Source organism: Podarcis muralis, chromosome 18 (assembly GCF_964188315.1).
Source record: "Podarcis muralis chromosome 18, rPodMur119.hap1.1, whole genome shotgun sequence".
Classification (NCBI taxonomy): domain Eukaryota; kingdom Metazoa; phylum Chordata; class Lepidosauria; order Squamata; family Lacertidae; genus Podarcis; species Podarcis muralis.
The window spans coordinates 13,197,031-13,208,679 of record NC_135672.1 but is presented as its reverse complement, the minus strand read 5'-3'; the positions used below and the strand labels follow the sequence as shown (position 1 = coordinate 13,208,679).

At 45.1% G+C, this 11,649-nt stretch overlaps 1 protein-coding gene across 1 annotated transcript; it reads right to left on the bottom strand.

The window, feature by feature from the left end:
- Positions 1–311: 311 nt before the first annotated feature.
- On the bottom strand, positions 312–11,006 carry LOC114588490 (vomeronasal type-2 receptor 26-like). Its single transcript, XM_028713826.2, has 6 exons — positions 11,002–11,006; positions 6,452–6,743; positions 4,542–5,384; positions 2,798–3,022; positions 1,467–1,593; positions 312–1,285 (listed from the first exon to the last, which is right to left on the bottom strand). The coding sequence occupies exons 1-6, from the start codon at positions 11,004–11,006 to the stop codon at positions 375–377; spliced, it is 2,403 nt and encodes an 800-aa protein (XP_028569659.2). The 3' UTR covers positions 312–374.
- Positions 11,007–11,649: the final 643 nt, after the last annotated feature.

Below are 11,649 nucleotides of genomic sequence, written 5' to 3'. Positions count from 1 at the left end.
CTGCTTTATTTTCCTAGTTCCCCACTTTTGAAAGACCACAAAAGAGTTGATTTATTTATTTTTTTAATGGCCTTTCCCGGCTCCTCAATTTTATTTCCAACAAACTAAATGATTAGAGAGGAAGAAGGAACATTTAGCAAAGCATGGAAATACATGGCTATCTTTTTTTGGCTAGATCTTTTTTAAAGACAGAATATATAGCTGTAAATATTAAATCCTCCCCCTATCTTAACTCAAATAGCAGCATTCAGCTTCCTCTCAACTCAAAGAAAACCACAACACTAATAAACAGCGGCACAATAGTCAGAAAAAACCCAGATACAGAATGGAATTTATTTATTTACTGTACAGAATAATTTAACTTTAAGATTCTGTTAAATTGTCTTACACTTTTTCCTAACTAGATGATCTTTGCTGTTGAGGTGAGGCCTCAGGAGAATAATGTAACATTTGGGGAAGAAAACGCAACCCAGAAGACCAGCGCCGGAAGCCAAGATGGAGAAGATCTCCACAGCCACCGTGAACTTGCCCTTGGTGCTCAGGTAGGTTGGGACGAAGGAGACCCAAACGCTGCAGAAGACCAACATGCTGAAGGTGATGAACTTGGCTTCGTTGAAACTATCGGGCAACTTTCTAGCGAAGAAAGCCACCAGGAAGCTGACCAGGGCCAGAAAACCCAGGTAACTCAGGACGGCGTAAAACATGGCGGCCGAACCTTCGTTGCATTCGGCTATGATCTCTCCCGGCGTGGACTGGAAGTCCAGGTTTGGGAATGGCGGAGAGGTTGCGAGCCAGACGGCGCAGATAACGGCTTGGATAAACGGGCAGGCCACCACAATGGAGTTGGCCGTTCGTCTCCACAAAACCTTCCTCGCCACGTTTCCCGGCTGGGTGACCACGAAGGCCAGGACGACCGTGACGGTTTTTGCCAGTACGGAAGAGACGGCAACAGAGAAAACGGTGCCGAAAGCCATTTGACGGAGAAGGCAGATGGTCTTCTTGGGACGGCCGATGAAGAGGAAGGGGCAGAGGGAGCAGAGCTGGAGGGAGGCGAGGAGGACGTAGGTGAGGTCTCGGTTGTTGGCTTTGACAATGGGTGTGTCGCGTTGCTGGATGAAGATCGCCAGCACTAGGGAGGTTGTGAGGAACAGCAGGAGAGCCAGAGAAGCTGAAACCATCCCAAGAATATCTTGGTAAGAGAGGAAGTTGGTCTTCTTGGAAATACACTGCTCTTGCTTTTTGTTTGGGTATTGATCTTCGGGGCACTTGGTGCAGTGAACTGCATCTGGTACAAAGAAGCAGAACTGAGATACTTCGCACATGCGATGAAGTTTCTTTTTGTGTTATTGACCCAATGAGATGGCGTCATTCACCCAAACATTCCTGAAAACCTTCTCTCTTTAAATGTACCCCTCACCCCAGGTTTCTGTCTCTCTCCAAGCCACTCTTGTCTAAACAACTTCTACCTGTCTGGTTAGAGAAGGTCCCTTCTGGGCAAGAGACACATTCGTAGCAGCAAGCCGGTCTCCCCTCTAGAACTTTTCTGCTCTGTCCCGGAGGGCAACTTTCTACACACCTGGAGAATGGAGTCTTCTAAAATGGAAAGAAAAAACATTGCTGGATTTTTCTCTGCATGAGGTGAACGTTTCTCTCTCGCTACTTTGAAGAACTTCCTTCTTGCTGATAACAGGTGGACAACTTGTGGGGTGAGGGAAACATGTTGGCACCACAAAAATAGAAACCCAGCTCTCTTAATAATAATAATAATTTATATCGTGTCATCTATGCACATAGCTCTGTACAGAACTAAGCAATAGAATAGAATTTATTATTTATACCCAGCCCATCTGGCTGGGTTTCCCCAGCCACTCTGGGCGGCTTCCAACAGAGTATTAAAATATGAACAACACAATACAAATTAATAATTTTAACATGCATCATTCAGAAGTCATTTCAATGCCTATCATAAAACCAGCTAGCCAAAACAGCTATTGCAATTCTGGGCTGCATCAACAGAAGTCTAGTGTCCAGATCAAGGGAAGCAATAGTCCCGCTCTATTCTGCCCTGGTCAGGCCACACCTGGAATACTGTGTCCAGTTCTGGACACCACAATTTAAGAAGGACGCTGACAAGCTGGAAGGTGGGCAGAGGAGGGAGACTGAGATGGTCAAGGGTCTGGAAGCCATGCCTGATGAGGAACGGTTGAAGGAGTTGAGAATGTTTAGTCTGGAAAAGAGGAGGCTGAGAGGAGATACGATAGCCATCTTCAAATAGCTGAAGGGCTGTCACATGGAAGCATGGTACAATTGACACACCAAGGAAGTGATCAAATCAAATCAAAATGTTTATTCGGCTTTACGCCCATCATGAAACACAACACAACAAAACAAACCAAAACAAGTGATCCCCATTGCAGCCTTCTGTATGAAAATGAGAGGATTAACATGAGTTTGTAGGGAACCAACCCAAAGGCGATTCCAACAATCTAAGCAGGAAATAACCAGAGTTTGAGCTAAAAATGTATTACCAGTAGAAACCGGAAGAGAAGGATGAATGCTAGCTACGTTACGGAGAATGGAATCTAGTGCAATAGACAATATTTAGTCAAAAACTTTCAACTAAATAAAGCCATTGGTTTGATTCAGCAAAGGATGCTATTACATTGCCAAAGGATTTGGCAGCAATTTTTCAAGCAAGGGGTTCAATAGCAAGTTGCCATGCTCTCGTCTAGGTTGTCTTCTGTCTGCCCCAACCTAATAATTGGACATGAATACGGAGTATTCAGATTGTCTGCACCTGAGTAACCCACACGATCGCATCGGGGTTAATGCTGAAGTCCTCTCCTGGGGCTGCGCGAGGATCCAAACCTCCAACTTTCACTTCGGCCCACGATCCGTTGGGGAAGAAGACGCCGTTCAGAATATCATAGGCTGCCGGTCTCTTGTCATGTTCTGTAAAATATATCTCATCCCCAGCTGTGTTGTTAAACCGAATCTTGCTCAAAGAGGCCAGAATCTGAAATTAAAGAGATGAGATAGTATTTGTAACACCTGATAAATTATCTAAAATGTATAAGAAGGTTTCTAATAACCGCTGGAAGTGCAAAGAGGTGGTTCTCTTTTTCCCCCATATGCGGGGGACTTGTAAAAAAGCAAGGGTATTTGGGGAAATGATATGTGATGAGATGAAAAAGATATTTGAACAGAGTATACAAAAAACAGCAGCAGCAGCAGCAACCCATCCTGAAGCTTTTATTCTAAGGATTACAGGTATAGAAATTGCAAAGAAGATGGTTGTTTATGTATATAACTACAGGAGCTAGGATTCTTTATGCTCAGAAATGGAAAAAGTTCCCAGTAGAGAAGAACAGATCAGCAAAGTTATGGACTATGTCGAACCAGCAAAGCTAACAGATAAAATGAGATTGTTGGTGTTTGGAAGCATTTCCCCCTGGGTTATTTGAAGAAATACTACAGCATGAAGAATCCACCAACAGGTTTTGAACTATGAGCGACAGAACGATTAAAGATTATTGCCTTACGACTATGTATTTTAAAAATAGGGGAGACAGGGTTCGGCAAAGCGGGGGTGGGGATAAGAAAAACATGATGGGAAGTTGATAATGTTTAAAATAGGTATTGGAGCTTTTACGTAGAACTTTTGGAAATTTAATCAGAAATGGAATGAAAGAGGTTTAGCAAGCTGCGATTGTGAAACAGGTCTGGAGAGTTGTGGTGATGTATTAGTGGTGTATGGAAGTGAGAGCTGGACCATCAAGAAGGCTGATCGCCAAAGAATGGATGCTTTTGAATTCTGGTGCTGGAGGAGACTCTGGAGAGTCCCATGGACTGCAAGAAGATCAAACCTCTCCATTCTGAAGGAAATCAGCCCTGAGTGCTCACTGGAAGGACAGATCCTGAAGCCGAGGCTCCAAGACTTTGGCCAGTTCATGAGAAGAGAAGACTCCCTGGAAAAGACCCTGATGTTGGGGAAGATGGAGGACACAAGGAGAAGGGGATGGCAGAGGACGAGATGGTTGGACACTGTTCTTGAAGCTACCAGCATGAGTTTGACCAAACTGCGGGAGGCAGTGGAAGACAGGAGTGCCTGGTGTGCTCTGGTCCAGGGGGTCACCAAGAGTCGGACATGTCTAAATGACTAAACAACAAATTGTGAGACAACCATTGTGATGAGTTGACTTTGGACCTGCCCTCTGTTTTCTTAAAGAGAAAAGATTGCTGTGGGTCGGATTCAAGTGGAGATCAGAGATGTGGTCCAGGTGGGGAGACTGAGCAGCCTTTCAGAAAAAGCCCCATGGCACCTCTGGGCTCTTTGGAACTTCCTTGACCCTCGCTGACATCTTCTCAGGACTCCAGAGAGGGTCTTCTCATGAGCCAACTCCCCAACTCTCTCTTGCCTTTTCCAGGTTCGAACCCAATGATTTGATGGTTTCCTGGCGCCATGCGGATACGCAGTTGCACGCGAGTCGATCATGCTGTAGTGGGGAACACACCTGCACTTGGTTCTGCAAAGACGTTACCTGCCAAGGCTGGAGATTCAGAAGTCTCTTGCCGTCTGGCACCATTGCAAGTTTGGGTCCAGTTGAATACATGGCGTCATGTAACGCGTGGGCCGTAGAATAGACAGCGTTGTAGATGCTGTAACTGTAGCCGGTCATCTCCGTCGAAAACACAAAGGTTGGGAGATCCTCTGGTTTTTCCTGGCCTGTGCAGTTCCGCTGATTCTTCGAAACGTTCTGATCCGGTTTCAGAAATTTACAGTCAAATGCCACTTCCCACCAGCCACGGAGAAAGACGTCTTCTGGAGACCGGTATGGATCTAAAGCAGAGAGAAATTTGTCGAACCCAGGCACTTTTCTCGTGCGGATTTTGAAGAAAACGGACCCATGGAAATGTTTCAGATACTTAAACGTTCTGGCAGATCTCGCAGCAGCAAAATCCCACCGGGATGTCAGGATCCAAACCTTCCCAACTGAGGTCCCCTTGTTTTTCACCAGTTGGGTGATGGGCGCCATTAAATATCTGATGGAATTGGCGTCTACAAAGAAAACCACCGTCTGAGCCTCGCTCTTGTAAACCTTTGAAACTTGTTTCGCCCATTGCTTCAAATGCGGCAAAAGGACGTGGGTCTCTGGCACAGCCTTTTCCGTGAATGCCACGCAGATGTCGTTCTGGGCGAGGAGCGGTGCCAAAGTCTGGATGAAAATTTCGCCGGTGTCATCCTCCAAAGCGATGAGTCCCACCCAGTTCCAGCGGAAATGCAGGAATAGCGAGACTAAACCCCTGAACTGAAGGATCTCATTGGGGTCGATGCGATAGAAAGAAGGAGATGCAAATCCCAGTTTGGGGGAGCCGTAACCGAGCTGAAATAAGGAATGGCTTTATTTCCGATACGATACGATAATCTTTATTGTCATTGTCCCATCAACAAAATTGAAAAAATCTACACCAGTCATTCAAAAACCCACAAGCCACAACTGCTGCTCGTATTTTGTTAGCTAAAAAATGGAAAACCCAAGAATTACCAACGATAGAAGAATGGCAGATGAAGATGATGGATTTTTTGGAGCTAGCCGACCTGACTGAAGAATCCGCGACCAGAAGGAGGAGGAGTATCAGGAAGAGTGGATTAAACTTAATGATTATTTAGTTAAATACTGTATGTTAAGTTAAACTAACTGAAAACAGCTTGCAGATACCTAATTGGCTTAGGATTTTATTTATGTTAAGTGTTGAATTAATATGTTTAATTTAGTAAAGTGAAGATTTAAGGATGTTATTGTTTAAGTTAAATTTTATAAGACTTGTGACTTGGGAAACAGTTAAAAGGATATACAATGAAATTCAACCAAGGAGAAGCGGGGAAGTCACTTAACAAAGTTAATAAGTGTAATTTTCAATAAGGCTATGATTTATGTTTGTCCTATGTGTTTGTTTGTTTATAATATTGTGAAAACCAATAATTTTTTTTGGAAAAAAACAACACCCCACAAGCCTGCTATCCCAGCCTGGTTAACCCCCTAAAAACTCTGATACCCCATAAGTGAATACAATATACTCACATAAAGACTACCTTACACTGCGTTTAAAACCAAAATCTCGTTTGGATAATGTTTCTCAGGAGGCTAGCCCTAGTCTTTATAACCCTGGACCTTCTTCCAGAAGGCAGAAGCTGAAAGAGATCATTTCTGGGGTGTGTACTGTCCTGCGCAATCTCTGCAAGTTTCTTATGGCACCTGGAAGCGTAGATTTGATCCAAGGTGGGAAGAGTGCACCCAGTTATTCTCTCCGCAGTCTTTACAACCCTGGACAGCATTGTTTTTTTCCGGTAGAAAAGGTGGCCCACACGCCATGGAGCTGTTTTGCAGAGCGTGGGTTTTGCATCCCTGCGCCGAAGGAACCCAGAACCCTGCTCGATATCTCTCCTTACCTGCGGGAACTTGAAGGCGCTCAGGATCGACGCCATCTGCCTTGACGTCTTTGAGTCGAGGCTGCCAATGATGGACAGCAGCTTGTCCTGCTTGTCACAGTTGTAGTTTGGCACCATTTGTCTCCGCGTGGAGATCAGGGCAAGGCTGGTTTCCGTGGGCTTGTTTGCAAAACTGCTTTCCTGGTAGATGCGGAAGCCCAGAGTGGCGTTGGGCAAAAGCACCAAGTCCTTGTTGAGTTCCTGGATGGCAAAACCCAAAGCCAGAATATACTGGTAGTTCTTGGGCAAGGGGCTACAACGAGAGTAGTAACATTTTCTGAGAATCCTCCGGAAAAACAATCTCTCAAAGGACCTGCTGATGGCATTTTACCATTGTACTGCGGAGAGCGTATTAACTTATGGTCTGTGCGTGTGTGGTTTGGGAGCTGCACGGCCAGGGAAAAAACAATGCTGTCCAGGGTTGTAAAGACTGCGGAGAGAATAATGGGGTGCACTCTTCCCACCTTAGATCAAATCTATCCTGCCAGGTGCCGGAAGAAAGCGGCAGAGATAGCGCAGGATAGTGCGCACCCCGGAAATGATCTCTTTCAGCTTCTGCCTTCTGGGTTATAAAGACTAGGACTAGCCGCCTGAGAAACAGTTTCTATCCAAATGCGATTTTGGTTTTAAACACAGTGTAAGGGAGTCTCTATAGGAGTATATTGTATTTAATTATGGGGTATCAGAGTTTTTAGGGGGCTAACCAGGCTGGGATAGATGGAATAGCAGGCTTGTGGGTTTTTGAATGTCTGATGTAGTTTTTTTCAATTTCGTTGTTCTGTATGGGACAAGGACAATAAAGATTATCATATCGTATCATGTGTAATAGGGGTTTAACTTTTTTAAAAATTATTTCCTGTATCATAAAGGGTTGAACTTGTGCTTAGAAACTTTGAAAAAGGGACTAATTCCTCTCCGTTGCAAAGTACTCCCCCCCCCCCCAATATACCCAGAGTCCTTTCTGTTTGGGGATAATTGTGTACAGCTGAAAACTCTGGCAGCATTAAGATAAATTCAACAGTGCAGATAAGTTTTGATGGATGCAATAACGGAATACTGAATATTGTTGTTTTTTGTAAAATGTGTAAAATGAACCATGGAAGGAGAAGAAGGTAAGTCATTGATATCTTAAGGATGTAAAAAGGAGTGCTTTGAATTGTGACACAGAAAATTTAATAAAAATTGGATATAAAGATTATTATTGCACTTTAAAAAAATACTGGGCTAATCCACAATTTCGGCCTCGCCGAGAACTTACATGAAATGGGGGGAGTCCCCTTCTCTGAAATACTGTTTAAAGGATAACTTTCTGACTAGAGCGCTGAAGAGAGGCAAATTCCCACCGACAATGAGATCACCTGGGCTGCAGCAGTTTTCCTGGAGTCGCAAAGGTCTGATGAATTGTCTTCTAATCATCAGCATCGCACAGCTGTCCTGCGACAACAGCCAACACAAAAACATCAACCACGTCATCTGCAGCCGGAAAAATATTATCCCTCCTTTCTGCACTTTTGCAGAACCCGATTTCCAAACCGCCCAATTTCATCAGGGGTTTCAGATAATAGGATAAATATACCGTGGTCAAAATTGCCATTTTCCCCAGCCCCGCCAGGAAAAGCTATGAATATTATTATTTGGTTTTAATCACAGGTGTTCTTTCTTGCGTTCTTCGTTTTCCTGATTATTGGTATTTAGAACCCTCCAAGGGGTGAAGAGGAATTGTGACAACGTTAAATAAAAATAATTAACGCCGCCTGCGTAATTCTAGGTTCTCCCCACAATTTGGGGAGAAGCCGAGGGGGGAAAACATGTTTTCGTCGCAGGGATTGGGCCGTTGTTGTCAAGTTATGGTTTTTCGGGAGGATGTGAAATGGAACGCCAAAATCAAAAAATGGCAACCAAAGAAACTCGTACAAAGTCCCATAGTCCAGGATGAATGGTTTGGAAAAGATTGGGGCATGGTTGTATACAGTGCTGGATTTACGTATAAGCTAAACAAGCTCTAGTTTAGGGGCCCACTCTCTTGATGCCCCCCCAAAAAAAATTAAAGGGGAAAAACAACAACTGGATGTATACATTTCCAAAATACAAGATAAAAAATAAATAAAGCCTACATCCAGCAACAGTGTTTAGTGTTGTGTAGGCTCCTATGGTGTAAGTCATGGACCCTGCCTGCTCCCTAAAATATCATGGGATATTCAGAGAAATATATATACCGTATTTTTCACTCTATAAGATGCACCAGACCACAAGGCGCACCTGGTTTTTGGAGGAGGAAAACAAGAAAAACGAATATTCAGAATCTCAGAAGCCAGAACAGCAAGAGGGATCACTGTGCAGTGAAAGCAGCAATCCCTCTTGCTGTTCCGGCTTCTGGGATAGCTGTGCAGCCTGCATTCGCTCCATAAGACGCACACACATTCCCTTTACTTTTTAGGAGGGGAAAAGTGAGTCTTATAGAGCAAAAAATACGGTATATATGGATAGGTATTTGGCATTGTTAAAACTTGACATTTGTCAAATCAAATAAAAATGATTTTTTAAAAAAAAGATAAAATATTCCGTCATTTCTGCAACATCTGTCCTGCGATCAAATCTTGGGAACTTCGCTGAGCAGGCGCTGGCTGCAACTGCTGGGAGTTGTAGCACAGTCTGCCCAGAGGGCGCCAGGTTAGCAGCACCTGGCTGCCAGGCAGGAAAGTAGCTGAGGGCTTCGAGATCTGATGCACCGATTTTGGGGTTGAAGAGAGAAAAACAAGGGGAAGAACGTCCGTCTAACGCATCCTTACCACGAGGCAGCTGCTCTGTATACGCAGGTGCGGAATTGGGAAAGGACAACACAGACCACGAGGACTGACACAATTGTTATGGGTTGAGGCAAGAGGAAATGGGTTACTCCACTTCAAGGGACTGGAGTGCTTCGCAGACAAATAAGCGTTGTTTGGACACCAGGACGCAATGATCTGCATCCATTTGTTGTTGTTGAGTCATTTAGTGGTGTCCGCCTCTTGGTGACCCCCTGGACCAGAGCACGCCAGGCCCTCCTGTCTTCCACTGCCTCCCACAGTTTGGCCAAACTCATGCTGGCAGCTTCGAGAACACCGTCCAACCATCTCGTCCTCTGTCGTCCCCTTCTCCTTGAGCCCTCCATCTTTCCCGGCATCAGGGTCTTTTCCAGGGAGTCTTCTCTTCTCCTGAGGTGGCCCAAGTCTTGGAGCCTCAGCTTCAGGATCTGTCTTTCCAGTGAGCACTCAGGGCTGATTTCCTTCAGAATGGAGAGGTTGGATCGTCTTGCAGTCCATGGGACTCTCCAGAGTCTCCTCCAGCACCAGAATTCAAAAGCATTCATTCTTCAGCCATCAGCCTTCTTGATGGTCCAGCTCTCACTTCCATACATCACTATCTGCATCCATATCCTTGAAATGTGACAACCTGATCTCTGCTGAATCTACATTGCAGGGTTGCTGTTGTGAGCATCCGTGGAGGGACTTGGGATGCTTGGGGCTCTGGACCAAACATGAATGACTAAGTAAAGAAACACAGAAGTTGAGAATGAAGGGAGAGATTCAGATGAGGGATTTCCAGGCAGGGCCGTCTTTACCCAGGAGTGCAAGGGGTGTGGGGCACCCGGGTGTTGAATTCTGGGGGGCACCCGGCGCCCGCTGCTGAAACCACCAAAGCTCTTAACTATCTACCTCATGGGTAGGCAATCTAAGGCCCAGGGGCCAAATCCGACCCAATCGCCTTCTCAATCCAGACAGTCCGGAAGTCGCCGGAAACGTGCAAATCCCAGGCAGACCTCACCCCCAAGGCTGGCTGGCGAAAGTGTGGGAATTAATGTTATCAGAACGGCTGAGCTGTACCAATAGGCTTCCCTGAAAAATGGCGCGAGGCGATAATTTTATCGACTCGTGGTTTCCATTTACAGCGATTGCTAACCAAACAAAACAAAAATAGCCAAATCGCTTCAACCTCCCGCAATTAATAATGACTTCCTGAAGGACTTGTTGATGTGAATGGCACAAACTGGCACGTAGCAGAAATTGCCAGTGTGCCCTGGCTTGTAAGGTGTCCTTCTCTCACCTCGTAGAAAAGCCCGACCTCCTGGGGAAAAGCCTGCAAGCGTCACACGCATGCACACAGGCTCTGCTCAGCGCTCCCTTAAAAGAAAAGAAAAAATATTGCATTCCCCCTCTAAAAACTAGGTGCGTCTTATGGTCAGGTGCGTCTTATGGAGCGAAAAATGTGGTGTTCAACACAAAAGAACAGGGGCCATTTGTTGTGGACAAAGGAGAGCTGGACATAGAAAGGGCCCCGTTACCTTCAGTAGCTGAGGGCCACATCAAACCTAAACCCGGCCCTGCACTCAAAGCATGCTCAAAGCACACAGCGTCCCACAAAGGACCCCGGGAACCGTAGTTCGCCCCTTCGCAGAGCTGCAGTTCCCACACCCGTAACAAGGAACAGTTCCCAGAACACTTTGAGTGATGCTACGTGCCTTAAAATTTTACGGCATATTGAACATACGCTCCAAACAGGAGGAAGCTGGAACCGTCCATTTCTGCATTTGGGGAGAGAAGGGACTTTTTCACAAGAGGTACAGAAGACCCCAGAGTAGGTGTGGGGCAAAAAGGAGAGACGGCTTCTTCTGTTTCTTTGCACAAAAGAACAGGCCCTCTTTGCATCCCTCATTGCGGCAAAGTTTCCATATGATTTTCAAGGACAATCTTACGAGTTTATCACATCCCCTCTCCCTTTATGAGGCACGAGTTACTGCATGGAAACATTTATCATATAATGGAATTTCAGTGGTACCTTGGTACTCAGACACCTTGGAACTCAAACACTGCAAACCCAGAAGTGTTCCAGTTTGCGAACTTTTTTTTGGAAGCCAAATATGCTCCATTTTGAATGTTATGCTGAGGTCTGTCTGTTGTTGCTATTTATTTTGCGTTTTCGTTTTTGCAGCTTTTCCGGTTTGTTTTTGCGACTGCGTGGAACCCAGTTCAGCTACTGATAGATTGTGTGACTGCAGTACATTGTTTATTGCTTTCATTTTATGGATCCGTGGTCCCGTTAGATAGTAAAATCCACATTAAATGGCTGTTTTAGGGGTTGTTTTTAAAAGTCTGGAACGGATTGATCCATTTTGCGTTGCT

Coding starts and splice junctions, on each gene's coding strand:
- LOC114588490 (XM_028713826.2), bottom strand. Junction 5,385..6,451: donor GCGCCTTCAAGTTCCCGCAG/GTAAGGAGAGAT, acceptor TCCTTATTTCAG/CTCGGTTACGGCTCCCCCAA. Junction 3,023..4,541: donor TGAATCTCCAGCCTTGGCAG/GTAACGTCTTTG, acceptor TCATCTCTTTAA/TTTCAGATTCTGGCCTCTTT.